The sequence below is a fragment of the Felis catus genome, chromosome D3 (assembly GCF_018350175.1).
Source record: "Felis catus isolate Fca126 chromosome D3, F.catus_Fca126_mat1.0, whole genome shotgun sequence".
In the NCBI taxonomy this organism is placed as follows: Eukaryota; Metazoa; Chordata; class Mammalia; order Carnivora; family Felidae; genus Felis; species Felis catus.
Genome location: NC_058379.1, coordinates 46,075,022 through 46,092,655, shown reverse-complemented (window position 1 = coordinate 46,092,655; position 17,634 = coordinate 46,075,022). Strand labels below are relative to the sequence as shown.

Sequence of the window (17,634 nt, the reverse complement as noted above, 5' to 3'; positions counted from 1 at the left end):
CCAGCTGCAGGCAGGCCCAGCAGGCACATTGACTGAGAGCCTCGTCAGCTCTGAGGATCAGAACCCAGGACTCCTGACCTCCTCCCACCCCCCTGCCCCACCCCTCTTCTACCCCATGGATGGAAACAACCTTGAGATAAAGACGGGCATTATGAAGGATGACTGGGAAGCACATTGTGCTGAGTCTTTTATTTTCTTTCGTAACATTGAGCCCTGAGGAAAGGGAACTGAGACTCCAGACCCTCTTCCTGTTAGTCATGCCAGAGTTGCGTTTGTCGACTGGCCTTCTGTCACTCTGGCGGGTGACTTGCCAGAGTGCCCAGGCTTGGACCTGCTTGCCCGTTGGCTGTGTTGAGAATTCTGTGCAGTCTGGGGCGGGGCCACTTGTGTTTAAATTACATGTCATATCAGCAGTTATGCCACCTCCTCAGCTTTTTTGCCTTTTCAGACTTCAGTAGATGGATAATTTCCTTTTAGTCAGAAAACTAGAATTTTGGAAAGACGAGCACTTTCCCTGGAATCGCTAGGTTCATGGAAATAAATAATTGCGATTCTTTTTAAACAAAAACGGTGGTGGAATTTTGCAGCTTCTTGCCAAAGGTTTGATATGTGGCATTGTTGAATACTTGTCACTTCCTCATTTGTATAATTTCCCTCCCTTGTGGCCTAAACATATGACTTGTAATGAATACAGATAGGAGTAAGTCATAATTTCTGTTTGAAAATACCTGAGAAATGAGTTTAAAGTAATCTTGACCCCTTTGGTTCCCCACATATACACACCCCAACCTCCTGCCTGTTTCCTTTCATGTTTTTAGGGCCTCAAGGGCCTGTGGTGGGATTTGTATCTTGATGCTGAGGATCAACACAGACTGACTGACCTCCTTGCATACATGTTGGTCACGTGCCACTGCCGCTGGAGAGAATTCACTATTCAGATTTCTTTTAATGGCTTTTCCAGGAGGTATCTTGAGAGTCACAGTTGCTACTTGATGGCCTCTATTTCCCCACGGGATGGATGATTGCAAGGCCTTGCAGGCCTGTGGCCCTGGCCAGTGTGGTGGATCTCCGTGGCTGTGCTGACGTGATGATTCACGCTGCACCCTCCTCCCCTTCTGAGTTTTCAGACAGCCTGGTGACTCTCACGTGGGAAATATGAGTGGCTCTTGAGAAATCTTTATTTTTCTTTTAAGATTGCTGAGGTGGTTGTCCTTAGAGCTAGCACATTCTTTGCTTTCTACTTAAATCTCGAGGATTCTTTCTTAAGGTTTATTGGGGGTTTTGGTTTTGCTTTTCATGTTACTCATTGATGGGCTGATGTGAATCAACCTAAATACATAGGGAAATGTTCTTTCATTATTTGGAGCTGATGTAGTTTCTTATGCAGATGTGCAAAAATAGTGCCTTAAAAATTGCAGACTCACATACTATCTTGCTTTCTTTCCTCTACACTGGTTCTTAGTGATCTTTACATGGAACTATAGCTTCCTTTCATTGACAATAAACTAGCAGGAACTAGGAATTGTGTAAATAAGTAATTTCTATTACCTCCTTTGCTGACTGACTTGACAAGCCCATTTTAAACATCTTGTCAATTTTAATTAATATTTCCCCAAACGTTAAGCTAACCAGTGCCTCTTGCTGTCACTTCCTTTTGCAGGTAACGTTGGAAGGTTCTGTAATAGTGTTTGAATGGGTGCTTTTCGCTGTTGAAATTTCCATTACCTTTGGGGCCCCGATGAACTGAGTTTTGTGTCGACTCTGTCTGTAGGTGTTGGCACAGTCTTGCATCTGGTATGGAGAGTGTGGAATTGCATCTGGAGATAAGAGGTACAACTGCAAATATTCAGGGCCACCAAAACCCTTGCCGAAGGATGGGTATGACTTAGTGCAGGTAAGTTTGTTATCTTGGGCGCTGGGAACACAAAATGCTAATCGGAGATCCTCTGTAATTACACTGTAAATATCACTGAGAGGTGGGGCTGAAACTAACAGGTTTAAATCTTACCCCAAACGCTTATCTGGGGCACACAATAGCACAGAAGATAACATAACTCCCGGAGGCTTGATTTCTTTGGGATTCACTTTATGCCTTTCTCGTAGTTGTAGTTTCCGCATAACAGGTTACTATTTAGGGACTGACCTTGGTACGCAAATGTTGCTCTTTGCAGCTTCTTGAAAATATACTAGAAGTTAGCTTTTTTTCGGTTCCTGGATTTCAGGACTCAGGCGGGCTGGGCTGCTAAGTGGCTGTGACTCCCTTGTCCTATGTTTATTTTAGTGATTCCCCCGTTTTCCATCCAGAGCCTGTGAACTTTGGTTGCTACCAGGATTCTGTTCTCTGTTGGCCTTGTTTACCTTTCCTGATACACAGGAATATTAGAAACGAACTGGAAAAATCTGGTTTTAGAGGGGAAAAGTCTGGTTTTAGAGGCCTCAGTAATGTAAAATCAAGTTGCCATGTGGCGGGTCTCCTCGACTGACTTGGTACTTTTCATGAGAATTGTTAAAGACCTCTGACTTTCTCTGTCGTGACTAATGGAAGTAGTCAGTAGCATTTGGGCTAAACCTAAACAGAAAACTAAAGAGATCAAACTGGTTGTCATGGAGGGAAGGGAGCTTCCAAATAGGAAAAAGATTTGGAATAACTCTACTGCTTCTACTTTTGTGACTCCCTCGTTTATAAATAGTAAAATTGATAGCCCTGTAAAAGAATTCTGCCAGAACTTTGCAAACACATTTCTTACCCTTCTATACCTATAAAGGACTCTGTGAGTAAAATTGCCTTATTGAGTAATGTGTGTCCTGATTTGACTTTGCTGCTTTGATAACCATACTTTCTCACCCAAAAGGAGCTCTGTCCAGGATTCTTCTTTGACAATGTCAGTCTTTGTTGCGATGTGCAGCAGCTCCGGACACTGAAAGACAACCTGCAGCTGCCTCTACAGTTTCTGTCCAGGTAGGTTGACCACCTGGCAAACAAAAAAAAAAAAATAGTAGATTTTGAGCACTTGTTAACTAGTGATGTCCTGATTTCCTTAAAAAAAAATTTTTTTTAACGTTTATTCATTTTTGAGAGACAGAGCACAAGCAGGGGAAGGGCAGAGAGAGAGAGAGAGAGACACAGAATCCGAAGCAGGCTCCAGGCTCTGAGCTGTCAGCCCAGAGCCCAGTGCGGGGCTCGACCTGGGATCATGACCCGAGATAAAGCTGGACACTTAACCGACCGAGCTACTGAGGCGCCCCTATTGATTTCCTTTTAAAAGTTGGTTTTCATTTTATTTCAAGAAAGCAATCTTATGACTTATCAGAAATAAAGGACAGTTTCTCGATAAAGTAATAGTTACCAGATTTAGTTCTCTTCCTAGTTACATGCAGGACTAATGTGTGGGCTTCCTCTGAGACGTCCTCACCCAAGGGACTTGGTCTTTTCATACTCGAGCCTCTGGGCACTGTGGGGAGGAGAGGTTCTGGTGGTGCTGCCAGGTCTGTGACCTGAGACCCTCTTCCGTGCGGTCCTCTGCATCACCTCCCTCTCCGCCCCACCCCTAGATGGCGTGGTTCTCTCTTCCTGCAGTGTCCTGAGATGCTAGAGTCCCAGTCGTCCCTAGAGCTGGCCTTTGATAGCTGTTAACACGATTGTTCTGGCAGAGCTGGGAGGTTTTGTCAACATTAGTTCTTTGTCCAGTCTGTTCTGTTCTCTATGACCAGGGCCATGAAAAGGGTTGCATAATAGGTGTTCTTCTCTGAGCTCACTCAGTGGTTCTCAAATGTGCAAAAGAACAAGCTGGTGGTGGTCTGTAGAACAGCACATCATGGTCTCTTCCTAAATTTTTCACACTGAAGCACCCTGATAAAGGACATAGGAAGAGGGGGCAATGCTTCTCTGTGCACATACCACTGTAGGTGACAGGGCGGTCCACATCCTCTGAGAAAACCCTGCATCTTCCCAGAGGTTTAAACTGACAACACAGAGTGGAAAACCATCCCTAAACTGTTCTTCCAGGACAGCATACCCTATAATAATAGATGAAACAGTGGAGAATCTAATTGGACCAGCATACCCTGTGGAAGGCCAGTGGATGCTGATGGAGCAGGTTGCAGCCATCATTCAGTCAAAGTACATTTGTTTAGCACCTACCCTAGGTGAGGCATTATGGACGTAGAAATAACCGAGATCAAAAGATAACCAGATTTCCCCCGTGTTGTCAGCTCTGTTTATAATAGAAAATAATGAGAAGCTAACACGTGCAGCTGCCAGAATTGATCGTGGAGATTAAACGTAATAACATGCAAAGAGGTTTGTGATTCACAGAACATGGTAGAAATCTGGGCACCCCAGGAGTAGTGTGTGTTAGAATTGTGTAATTGTGGTTCTCGTTCTTGTCACAGTAAAGCACGGGACTCCTGAGAGCAAGCAGGTCAGTGTGCATGTCTGCTCCCTTACTAGACCAGGGGCTTTGAAGGCTGGGACCACCTTCCCTGTTGCGTGTCACGTGGGCACCTGGACCACATCAGAGTTGAGGGTCATCTCGACTGGTTGTGCAGCGAGAATGCAGGTCTAATGAAGCTGTAGCTTTTGCAAATAGAAGTGAACCAAACTGGGGAGAGAGTTCTCCCACCTAACAAGTCACCGTTAGAAGCTTAAACGTTGAACCTGAAGGACAGCAGACAGCTTGTGGTCCTCATGAGAACCTGTGTGTTTCTGCAACCCATGCAGCCAGAGAACACCACTGCTGTTCTTATGCCTTCTTCTCAAGTCACGGGGAAATCCTCGTGTTTAGAGAGGGTCAAGGGATTACCTGGGGCTTAAAGAAAGCCCTTCAGTAGCAAGATGAAAATTCTAATGCATGAATCTCGTTTTCCCCTTGTTTTTCTTCTTTTTTAAAAAAACTTTTTTTTTAAGGTTCATTTTTTTGAGAGAAAGAGAGCACGAGATGGGGCTGAAAGAGAGGGAGACACAGAATCTAAAGCAGGCTCCAGGCTCCTAGCTGTCAGCACAGAGCCCGACGCGGGGCTCAAACCCACGAACCACAAAATCATGACCTGAGCCGGTCTGACTCTTAACTGACTGAGCCACCCAGGCACCCTTCCCTTGTTTTTCTTCTTAATCAGAATTGTCCCCATGATGTTTCTAAGTCCCTTTAGTTCAAGACAAAGAAAACATGTCTATAAATTGCAAAGCACAGAATTCAGAGAAGCAGTTTTGTCTTTCTGAAATTGCACCTGGACAACATATGTGTAGTAATTAGGGCAGTTTTTAAAGAGACATCTTTATTTTAACACAAGATTTTAGGTGTCGAATTGCTGGGTTTAAGAAGTTCTTAGATAATTTACTTGTCACTTTATAATAAATTTAAAATATTCTTTGTTGTATATCATCTTTTTGCTGGCCCTATTATCTGTGAGATCAGACAATATAGTTTACTTTTTCTTTAGATGTCCATCCTGTTTCTATAACCTAGTGAACCTGTTTTGCGAGCTGACGTGTAGCCCTCGGCAAAGTCAGTTTCTGAATGTTACAGCAACTGAAGATTATGTTGATCCTGTTACAAACCAGACTAAAACAAATGTAAAAGAATTACAGTACTACATTGGAGAGAGTTTTGCCAATGGTGAGTAAACTTTTTGGGGGGGTGGGGGGTGAGGGTGAATAAGCTTTTAATTATTCCTTTATTACATTTGGCATCAGGATACTGGGTCAGGTTGTTCCTTTTTGTTGTCAGCTGTGTGAAAATGACAGTTATAAATTCCATTGGCCATGAAATGCGACTTGTTGCTTAGCGTGTATCTAAGACTTGAGCTACAGCCTATAAAACAATCTTTTTTGAAGTATTTGCTTTATCCCTTCCTAACTGTAAGTTCCCACATGGAAATTTTTAGTGTGTGCAAGTTTACTTTTCTGTATATCTTAGAAGCCATTAGAACTTTATTTCTAGTGGACATGAATTGTGTAACTTCATGAGTTAATTGCAAAACTGAGGGGAGAGTGTGGAAGGGTGGAAATGAAGAAGGGAAGCAGGAGGGGAGATTTGACTCAAGACATACATCACTATAAGGGAGAGTAAACAGATACCACAGTAGGGAAAAGGATCCATAACAACTAGAAATCATAGGATAGTATGAGAAAGACCATCTAGTGTTTGTAGAAAATGATTGAATTGAAAGAGTCCTGAAAGAATAGAACACAAGGGGAAAAGAATGAAAAGATTAGAATTAGAACCAGCTAGCTCTATTAATAAGAAAAAGCCACTTAAATGAACTGAAAGATAAATAGCAGATTCAACACCGCTGAATAAAGAATGTGCCCAAGAACATCTATAAAATAAGAGAATAAGAATTCATCATATAAGAACAACATACAGATTTAATTGTAATGATCACTTAAAAATGTAACCAAAAATTTAATAGAAAATGTGAATAATAAAAAATAATGAAATATAAATTAATGTTAGTTAAAATAATTAATTAAAAGATTGTCTCCATCACAAAAGCAATAAAATAAGCTATGTAGGAATAAATCTACCAAAAGATACGACATAAAAAGCATCCTGACTGTATGAAGAGAGATCATCTGTCTAGAAACAGAACCATGCTTATTGAAAATTGATATATAACAGGTGTGTTGTTACAAATCATTAAAGGAAGGGTGGATAGTATATACATGGTGTGATAAAATTGATCATCTAATTTTTATCTTTGTATATCATACTAAAGGTGTATAGATTAAAAATCCTAATCTTGGACATTTTTAGAAGTAAATACAGAATATATTTATGACTTTAAGATAAGGAAGTGTTCTAGACTAGAGGAAAAGCAGAAATCATAAGTGAAAAGATTTATAAACAGTATCTAGAACAGTCACTGAAACACAGATTAAAACAGTGAGCTGCCATTTCACACATCAGGCACAAATGTAAAAATTGGTCAATTCCAGATTTGGTAGGATGTTTAAGCAATAGGAATGCTAATATACTGCACCATTGGCAACCATAACTTAATAGGAGTGTTTGAAAACCGTTCTGCACTACCTGGTAAAGTTGAGGATGAATATACCCTCATTCCAGAAATTCCACTTACATAGATGCCTGCCATAGAGAAACTCCTAATGCACATAAACAAAGAACCATATAAGAACATTCATTGTGGCCCTTTTGTGGTCGTCAAAAATTGGTGACATCAGGAGAATGAAAAGACAAGCACAAACTGGGAGAAGATACTTGCAGAAGACACATCTCATGAAGGACTCTTAACAAAATATATGAAGGATTTTTTTTTTTTTTAATGTTTCTTTGTATTTGAGAGAGAGACAGAGCCCGAGCGGAGGAGGGCAGAGAGAGGAAGACACAGAGTCTGAAGCAGGCTTCAGACTCAGGACTGTCATCCCAGAGCCCAACACGAGGCTCAAACCCATGAGCTGTGAGGTCATGACCTGAGCTGAAGTCGGACACCTAACCGACTGAGCCACCCACAGACCCCAAAATAAATGAAGAACTCTTAAAACTCAATAATAAGAAAATGAATAGCTTGATTGAAAAGTGGACACAAATCCTGATCAGACACCTTACCAAAGAAGATAATGGATGGCAAATAAACAAATGAAAAGATGCTCAACATTGTATGTTATTAGGGAATTCCCGATTAAAACAACAGTGAAATACCACTATGCACCTGTTAAAATGGCCAAAATCCAGAACACTAACACCACCAAATGCTGGTGAGGATGTGGAGCCACAGAAACTCTAATTCATTTCTGCTGGGAATGCAAAATGGTTCAGCCACTTTGGAAGACAGTTTGACAATTTCTTAGAAAACTAAAAATGCTCTTACCATATGATCCAGCAATCATGGTTTTTGGCATTTACCCCAAAGCATTGAAAACGTATGTCCACATAAAAACCCTTACATGCATGTTGTAGCAGCATTATTCATAATTCACACCAAGATGTCCTTCAGTAGGTAAATAAACTGGGGTACACCCAGACAATGGAATATCCTTCAGCATTAAAAAGAAATGAGCCATCAAGCCATGAAACGACATGGAGGAATGTTAAATCTATATTACTAAGTGAAAGAAGTGAATCTGGAAAGCCTACATACTGTATGATTCCAGGTTGATTATATTCTGGAAGAGGCAAAACTATGGAGATAGTAAAATGATCAATGGTTACCAGGTACTAGGGGAAGAAAGGAGGAGCACAGCGGATATTAAGGACAGGGAGACTATTGTTTAATACTATAATAGTGGATATGAGTCATTATACATTTGCCAAAACTCATAGAATATATAACACTTAGTGTGAACCTTGAAATAAACTGTGGACTTTGAATGACAATGATGTGTCATTATAGGTTCATCGGCTGTAACAAATATATATATACTCTGGTGCTGTTGATAGTAATGAGGTGCTTGTGTTGAGGCAGGAGGTGTGTGGGAGTTCTCTATACCATCTGCTCAATTTTACTGTGAACCTAAAACTCCTCTTTAAAAAGGCCATTAATAGGGTCGGCTGGGTGGCTCAGTCAGTTGGGTGTCTCACTTCGGCTCAGGTCATGATGTCGCAGTTCACGAGTTCGAGCTCTGAGCTGTCAGCAACAGAACCTGTAGCCTGCTTTGGATTCTGTGTCTCCCTCTCCCTCTGCCCCTCTGTCTCCTGTGTGTGTGTGCACATGTGCGCACACTCTCTCTCTCTCTCTGTCTCTCTCACTCTCAGAAATAAACATTAAAAAAAATTTTTTTTAAATAACAAGTCCATTAATAAATTAACTAAATTGAGGCACTGAATGCTGATTAAGAGGAGAATGGATAAATATATTTGGAGCATAGTCATAATCTATAATGGAATATTTAAAACTGTTAAAACGTATGAATTAGTTACATCACTGACTTGAAGTACTTGAAAAATTGAAAATGTCACAGGATAGATGTAGTATGTTTATATTAAACACTACTACATATCTATGTATACAGTATATCATGAAAGTACACAAATGTGCATGGGAAAGATAAACATCAAATTCAGGGTTGTGGTTTTACCTTAAGCAAGGGAATGTATTCCTAAGTAAGGGTATTCAGGGGACTTCAACTGTATCTGTAGCATTTGGTTTTTTTAATGTTGGGGCAAATGAACAACAAGATTAATATAGCTGGGTGCTAAATAAATGAGAATTGTATTATTCTCCATATTTTCTGTATGCTTAAAATATTTAATAAAATAAAAACGTGAAAACCAAATAGTGAGCTGGAAGATATGAGAGAATTACCTAGAAAATAGTGTAGAGTTATGACAATCTGGAATCATTAAAGAAGTGACTTGTGGGATAATGTGAGGAGCTCCAGAGAAGGAAAAGAGAAAGTTGGGGAGAAACAATAAGTAAAAAGATAATGGCCAAGGGTTTTCCAGATTGGAAGAGAGATGAATCCTTAGACTTAGGGGCAGAAAAATTAATCTTGAAGCCAGGTAAATTAAAAAGAAAGAAAATACACAAAAATCAGTTGTATGTCTTCATATGCAGTGGACAGTCTGGAAGTGAAATTAAGGAAATTCCATTTACAATAGTATCAAGAAGAATAAAATACCTAGGATTTAACAAGAAGTGTAAAACTTACAGTCATCACCATTAAACTGTAAAACATCATCAAAAGAAAGGATCTTAGTAAATGGAAAGATACTCCATGTTGATGGATCAGAAAACTTAAAAATGTTAAGATGACAGTACTTCCCATATTGATGTACAGATTCAGTGCAATCCCTGTCAGAATCCCAACTTGCTTCTTTGTAGAAATTGATAGGCTGATTCCAAGATTCATGTAATTTCAAGGGACCCAGAATGGCCAAGACAATCCTGAAGAAGAAGAACAAAATAGGAGGACTCATACTTCCCAATTTCAAAATTTACTACCAGCTGGTGAAAATCAAGACAGTGTGGTACTGGAATAAAAATAAACATATAGGACAATGAGATACAACTTAGACCTATATATCTGTGGTCATCTGATTTTTGACAAGGATGCCAAGTCCATTCAATGGGGAAAGAATAGTCTTTTCAACAAATGGTGCTGGGGAAACAGTAGCCACATGGAAAAGGATGAAGTTAAATCCTTACCTCACACCATAAACAAAAACTAAAATGGGTCAAAAACCTAAATGTAAGAGCCAAAACCTGAAAACACTTAGAAGAAAACATAGGAATAAACCATGACCTCAGATTTGACAATGGATTCTTAGATATGACACCAAAAACATGAGCAACAAAAGAAAAACAGATATGTTGGGACATGATCAAAACAGAGTTTTGTGCTTCAAAGGACACCATCAAGAAAAGACAAAAATATTTGCAAATTATTTAATCATTAAAAATCTTGTATCTAGAATATATAAAGAACTGTCACAACTCAGTAATAGATAACCCAATTTAAAATGGGAAAATGATCTGAACAGACATTTCTCCAAGGATGTTATACAAATGTCCAATAAGCACATGAAAAGATGCTCAAAATCATTAGTCATCAGAGAAATGCAAATCAAAACCACAGTTGGGATACCACTTCACACCCATCAGGACAGCTAGAAGCAAAAGGTCAGGTAACAAGTGTCAGGAGGATGTGGAGAAATTAGAGCCCTCATACACTGCCAGTAGAAATGTAAAAAGATGCAGTCGCTTTGGAAAACAGTCTGGCAGTTCTTGAAAGAATTAAGCATAGGGTTACCATATGACACAGCCATTTCATTCACAAGAGAAGTAAAAGCGTATGTCCACACAAAAACTGTAACCACACATTTATAGGAGCATTGTCCTTAATAGCCAAAGGTAGAAACAGTCCAGATATCCATCAGCTGATTTATAGATAAACAAATGTGGTATATTCGTACAGCAGAATATTATGCCACCACAAAAAGGAACGATACATACTACAATGTGGATGGACCTTGAAACCATCATGCTAAGTGGAAGAAGCTAGCCACAAAAGATTACATATTATAGGATTCCATTTATATGAAATGTCCAAAGTAAGCAAATGTACTATAGAGGCAGAAATAAATTAATGGTTGCTTAGGGCTGGGGGGGGGGGGGCGGAGGGAGATGAGGGAGGATTAGCTAAAGAGTACAGAGTTTCTTTAAGGTGATGAAAATGTTCTAAAATTGACTGTGGCGATGGTTGCACCTCTCTGTGAATGGGCTAAAATCCATTAAATTGGAACTTCAAATGGTTGAATTGTATGGTATGTAATTATATCTCAGTAAAGCTGTTAAAATCCATATGTAAATACAGCACAGAAAAACTATAAAACTCGGGGCACCTGGGTGGCTCAGCCGGTTAAGCATTCGACTTCAGCTCAGGTCATGATCTCACGGCCTGTGAGTTCCAGCCCTGCATCGGTCTCTGTGCTGACAGCTTGGAGCCTGGAGCCTGCTTCAGATTCTGTGTGTCTCTCTCTCTGTCTGCCCCTCCCCTATTCATGCTCTGTCTCTCTCTGTCTCAAAAATAAACATTAAAAAAAAATTTTTTTTAATGAAAAAAAACTATAAAACTCCAAAGACAAGTGTCTTAAAAATAAGTAGAAAAAAGATACAAATCATTTCAAAAGAATGCCAGTTGGAGATTTTCTTACCAGCAGTGATAGAGGCCAGAAGGCAGTAGAATAATCCTAATTCTAAAGAAGTCATTCTATCTGAACTGCCTTTCAAGAGTGAGGGTTAAACACGGTGAATTTATCAGTGTCTCTTTAAAGTTTAGGGAAGAAGATCCAAAGAAGTTTGTAACAAGTAGGTGTGGTATCTAAATGAGGTATCTCTCCATTGGATGGGGGCCCCCAAATGTAGGGTGATGATAGGCTGGCAACCCGTGGCTGGGAACGTGAGAGAATTCACCTGAGGCAGAACAAAGGCGATAGAAGTTTATTGAATACACCACAAGGGAGTGGTGCAGTGAGGTAGTGGGTGGAGGCTGTTCTTAAAGAGGGAGGAGGTGGAGGCATAGCGATATATGGAATTCTTCCCTTTCTTTTTTTTTTAAGTTTATTTATTTATTTTGAGAGAGCGAGAGAGAGCACAAGTCAGGGAGGGGAAGAGAAAGGGAGAGAGAGAGAATTCCCAAGCAGGGCTCAAACTCATGAACCAAACCCTGAGATCATGACCTGAGCCAAAACCAAGAGCTGGAAGCTTAACTGACTGAGCCACCCAGGTGCCCCTGGAATTCTCCCTTTTTGGGTAACTGTGCTCAGCTGCAAGTAGCCCATTGGTTAGTTAGGGCCTATGGATATTTTGAGGTGGGTCAGCTGATGGGCCTTTTCTACATTCCATTGCTCAAGCCTGTTTGCCTGAAAGCGGCCTCTACAGTAGGGACTGGTTAACGAATGTTAATATGGGATCCGTTAGTACTACTTTTTTATGTGCAAAGTGTCACATTATTCTTATTTTGTGTGTTGTCTTTATATGTACTAAAATAAAGCCAAGAGAGTGACTAGTATTAGGTTCATTCATATGTGACCTCTCCTCTAAAAACAGTTTTCCCGTATAAGTTCCAAACTCTTCAGCTCTATAGTTTCCTACCCCAGATTTCTGGAACCAGCTTCATTGACTGAAGAGACACTAAGGTTCTTACTTCTCCTTCCTCAGCCTTAGTCCCTTCTTCTCTCCAGTGGTGGTAATACTTCTCCCAGCTACTGTGAGCTACGTGGGGGTGATGTATGCCTTTCTCGTTTGCTTTTATGTTTAAGTTACTTGGAATCTAGCCCAGCATGTTACTTGCAGAGTGGTGAGTCTCCACTCCTGCCCTTAGTGTTTACTGTCCCTCCTACCAGCCCGTGGCTTTGGAGTGCAGTGTTTATGGCTAAATTCGCATTTGAGAGGCCTTTCGTAAGATCTTCTCAGCATGGTGTTCGGTACTTTTGCCTTCTTCCTCTGCCAGCCATGTACAATGCCTGCCGGGACGTGGAGGCCCCCTCCAGTAATGACAAAGCCCTGGGACTGCTGTGTGGGAAGGACGCCGAAGCCTGCAATGCCACTAACTGGATTGAGTACATGTTCAGTAAGGACAACGGCCAGGCACCTTTCACCATCACACCCATTTTTTCAGGTAGACTCCCAAGTTTGGTGTATTTATGATGTGGTTTTAAAGCCCAGGAACCTTAATCTACAATAGGAAGGTAAACAAATTCAGATAACTGGTTCCTGGACTTTCCCTCCAGTGAGAGAGGTAACTAGAACATTTCCCCTGCCCCTGGTTAATTTAGGGGGCTGGCAGGGAGGATGGAGGAGGAGGAACTGCCTTCCGGTGTTGCTGCCTCATTGAAAGAATGAATGAGCCTGGGTTTTTGTTTTGTTTCTTTTCTTTTAAAAAAAAAGACTGAAGCATTACAAAGGCCTTTTTAGGAGCTCTGGAATGATGTTAGACTGGCTCCTCAGTGGAGATTTCCCTTGGAATGTGGGGCACTCTGGTCTCAGCAACAAACCTTGTGCCCAAAATTACTTGAAGTAACTTAAAATTTTACAGGACTAAGCGGCAACACACCATTTGATCAGCCAGAAACCTCCAGTCCTTTTTACTCTTATGGTCATGCTCTGTATGTCAGTGTGCTTAGCACTAGGTTCAAATATAATTTAATACAAGCTTTGTAGTTTTTTTATTGAGGTATTTACTCAACCCCATCCTCCCCGCAGATCTTCCAACCCATGGGATGGAGCCCATGAACAATGCCACCAAGGGCTGTGACGAGTCTGTGGACGAGGTCACCGGGCCGTGCAGCTGCCAGGACTGCTCAATTGTTTGTGGCCCAAAGCCCCAGCCCCCACCGCCTCCTGTGCCCTGGAGAATCTTGGGCCTGGACGCCATGTATGTCATCATGTGGATCACCTACATGGCATTTTTGCTTGTGTTTTTTGGAGCATTTTTTGCTTTGTGGTGCTACAGGTGAGCAGTTTTGTTTATTCCCCAGGGCAAGAAGAGCAAGATTATTCAAGTGGTACTTCCAGCTTAACTAAACCAGGAAACAAATATCACGTGAATACCGGTCTCCATGAATTGCTTTTGGCTTTCAACTGGTAAACAATCAGAGGCCTGGTTAGATCGTGAAGTTGGTTTCATTGATTTGTTCAAAATGATGAGTGATTTAAAGCACTGTGCATTAACCACACATTCTTTAACAGAAAGTAGGAGGAGCTGAATCTGATTCAAATCTAATTCAATGCAGTGCTTATAATCCTTTTACATATTTGCGCCTTGATTAGGACAGTACATTTTCTTTAACTTGTTTTGAAATAATGTTAGACTTACCAGGAAGGTGCAAAAAATAGTAGAAGTTCATATGTATCCTTTACCCAGCTTCCCCTAATGTTACAGCTTACGTCAGCCATACTGTGTAATTATCAAAACCGCGAAAATAATGGTATGGTATGATTAGCTAAGCCACAAACTTTATTCAGATACCACCATCTTTTCCTCTGACACCCTCGTTCTGTTTTTGGACCCCACTCCACGCCCACTTTTTGTTTACCACCCTCCCCCGGTCTGTGACAGGTCCTCGGTCTTTCCATTTCTTTTATGGCCTTGACACTTTCGATACATACTGGCCAGTTATTTTGTAGAATGTCCCTCCACTTAGCTTTAGCTGACATTTTCTCATTAGGTTGAGGTTATATGTTTCTGACAAGATTATCAGAGAATCGATGTGTCCTTCTCAGTGTATCATACATATCACTCGTACCTGGTCTCAGTATGTCTCTTCCCTGGTAATGTTAACCTTGATCACTTGATAAAGGGGGTCTCTGCTGCATTTCTCTACCATAAAGTTACTGTTTCTCCCTTTGTAACTGATAGATATCTTAGGAGAGATGGGTCAGAACTCCTAATACCTTGTTTCTCCTAAAGCTGTCACCCCCTGATTTTAGCTTTCACTGGGGGATCTTATCTGCAGCTACTACTGTGGTGTTTGCCTAGTGATGATTGTTGATTTTATAGTTCCCTCATTTCTTCTTCATTTACTAATTACACTTATTCTGTATAGACCGTTATCCCTCCTGCTCTACTTATTTATTCAATTACATTTACATCATGGTCCCTACTCCTCTGTTTTTTGTTTTTGTTTTGTTTTTTAACGTGCCCTCGCCTTTCTTATTTCCTGGAATCACAAAATGCTCCAGGCTCATCTGGTATTTTCCCCGCGCCAGCCCTGGAATCCACCTCTTCTGCAAGGATCCCTGGTTCCTTATATTGGAGACTGATGTTAGAGTGATGCTCCAGGCGCCAGGTGTGCCCATTGCTGCTGCACAGCAGTGTTCACTGTGTTCACTGAGAGACAGCGTGAGCGGGGGGAGGGGCAGAGAGAGAGAGAGAGAGAGAGAGACACAGAATCTGAAGCAGGCTCCAGGCTTCGAGCTGTCAGCACAGAGCCCGACGCGGGGCTCGCACTCATGAACCGTGAAGTCATGACCTGAGCCAAAGTCGGACGCTTAACTGAGCCACCCAGTCACCCTAGTGCTCACTGTGTTTCTAAAGGACCTGAAGTTTTAAATCTAAATGAAGGCTGCAAGGAGAAATTACCCTTTATCAACTTGTTTTTAATACCGTCTTAAATTTTCTCCTGAGACTGGTGAGCAGGATGACCTAGAGCAAGGGAACCTGGGGGAAGAAGGAGGCGATTAGGCAAGAAGGAAATAGGATGAAGAAGTGAGCTTTTAATAGGTCTACGGGAGTATCAGAGGAACAGCCTCATTATGTCAAATATCCACTAATAATACTGCTTATGTGCTTTTGTTTTTCAGAAAACGCTATTTTGTCTCCGAGTACACCCCCATTGATAGCAACATAGCTTTCTCTGTAAATGCCAATGACAGAGGTAGGCACTTTTGTACTCAAATGGTTAGGATTATGTTTGCATGAGTGCACGTTTCCTCAGAAAATGTTGATGTGCTGTTCTGGGACAGGCACTGTGCTGGTGTCAAGGACACGGCCGTGACCAACACAGACAGGTCCTTGCCCTTGTGGTAGTAGCAGTCTAGTCAGGGTGGCAGATCGGAACCGAGGATAATTAGGGACTGGGGTAAGAGCTGTGGAGGGGCAGGCATAGCCACAAAGGTGGATGGGAAGTGCCTTGGACAGAGTGCTCAGAGAACTTTGCTTTTGTGTGAGCATTGCTCCTCTGTGGGGTGGGTGGCAGGCGCCTTCACCGTGGGCAGGCAAGGAAGGTGGCTTCCTGAGCAGATAGGTGCTGAGGGTGTGCGACGGGAGGGAGGCGTATCTTGTGCCATCCCTGTGCGGACACTATTCCCAGCCCCTGTGGTAGTAGCTAACGCTTTCCCTGTTCCGACTTTCAGGAATGGCTTGGCTCTTAACCTCCACCCTCCCTTCCTCTCCCGCTCTTCCAGGGGAGGCGTCCTGCTGCGACGCGCTTGGTGCGGCATTTGAGGGCTGTCTGAGGCGGCTCTTCTCACAGTGGGGCTCTTTCTGCGTCCGAAACCCGGGCCCCATCATCTTCTTCTCCCTGGCCTTCATTGCCGCCTGTTCTTCAGGCCTGGTGTTTGTGCGGGTCACGACCAATCCAGTTGACCTGTGGTCAGCTCCCAGCAGCCAGGCGCGCCTCGAGAAAGAGTACTTTGACACGCACTTTGGGCCTTTCTTCCGCACGGAGCAGCTCATCATCCAGGCCCCCCACACCAGTGCACACACTTACCAGCCGTACCCCTCAGGATCCGATGTGCCCTTTGGACCTCCGCTTGACCTCGCGATCTTGCACCAGGTAACGTGCTGTGAGCAGAAATCCGTTCTGGGAAGCCGGGTGGTTTGTTTTCTGGCTTTGACATATTGACCAGTTCTACTTGACATGGGGTTGGGGCTGAATGTGGCGGTATATCTTGAAAATCTCAACAGTAAAAAGGTAAAGATGCTTTTCATTTACTTTTCCAGAAAGCGAATGGTGGATGTTGAACTTCCTAAAAATTTTACTGTAGACTGCTTTTATATTTCCTTCATATGGCAGGTCTTGCTTCTTGAAACTGAGAGGAGCATTTCTCTGTTGAAGCAGAGTGTATTTATAATTTACTTAGGAACTTATTAAATTTTTCCCTTGGCAATTGAAAAGTAATGTGCCAGGACCCAAAGGAATGAAGCCTCTCTAACACTGTGCTGGGGACCGAGGCAGGAGCTACTGCTGGTCCGCCGCTGCAGGAATGAATTTGTCATTTCCGGAAGGTAGGCCCCGGCCTGCATTTGGTAGGAGGTGCATTCGGAACGAGATCCATCCCATTCTCTTACAGAGGCCTTTAACCCTTCCCGTTCTCCCTTGTCACACTTGACCTGGAGAACTCTGTCTGTGAATAAATGGCATCCTTCCTATTTTTTTAATGAACAGTTGCTCAATCGCATGATTTTTCCTTTAAATATTGCTCTTGCCTACAGAAAGTCTGGTATCTTGAAAAACATCAAAATGGTCTCAAGACATGAACAAAATCTTTTCTCCACTGAGTAACCCTGTGTTTCTTTTTCTCAGCTTGTTGCAAAAGAAGCACAATGTAGTCATTTACCTCCAGGAATGTAGTCTCTGTTGGGAACCCCAGGGATATACATAAATAATCCTAGTATGGCACAAGGCAGTAGGTGGTGTTTTGTTAGTAAGAGGGTATGTCGAGAGAACC

General features: G+C 42.0%; 1 protein-coding gene across 2 annotated transcripts in view; it reads left to right on the top strand.

Annotated features, from left to right (window-relative positions):
* Nucleotides 1–17,634, top strand: part of NPC1 (NPC intracellular cholesterol transporter 1) — a 54,670-nt gene that overhangs the window by 15,197 nt on the left and 21,839 nt on the right. Inside the window, exons 2-8 of one of the 2 annotated variants that reach the window (XM_019814307.3) lie at nt 1,772–1,894; nt 2,853–2,959; nt 5,440–5,615; nt 12,914–13,081; nt 13,666–13,915; nt 15,766–15,839; nt 16,318–16,739. In XM_019814307.3, the coding sequence (XP_019669866.2) occupies nt 1,772–1,894; nt 2,853–2,959; nt 5,440–5,615; nt 12,914–13,081; nt 13,666–13,915; nt 15,766–15,839; nt 16,318–16,739 (1,320 nt within the window). 2 annotated transcript variants of the gene reach the window in all.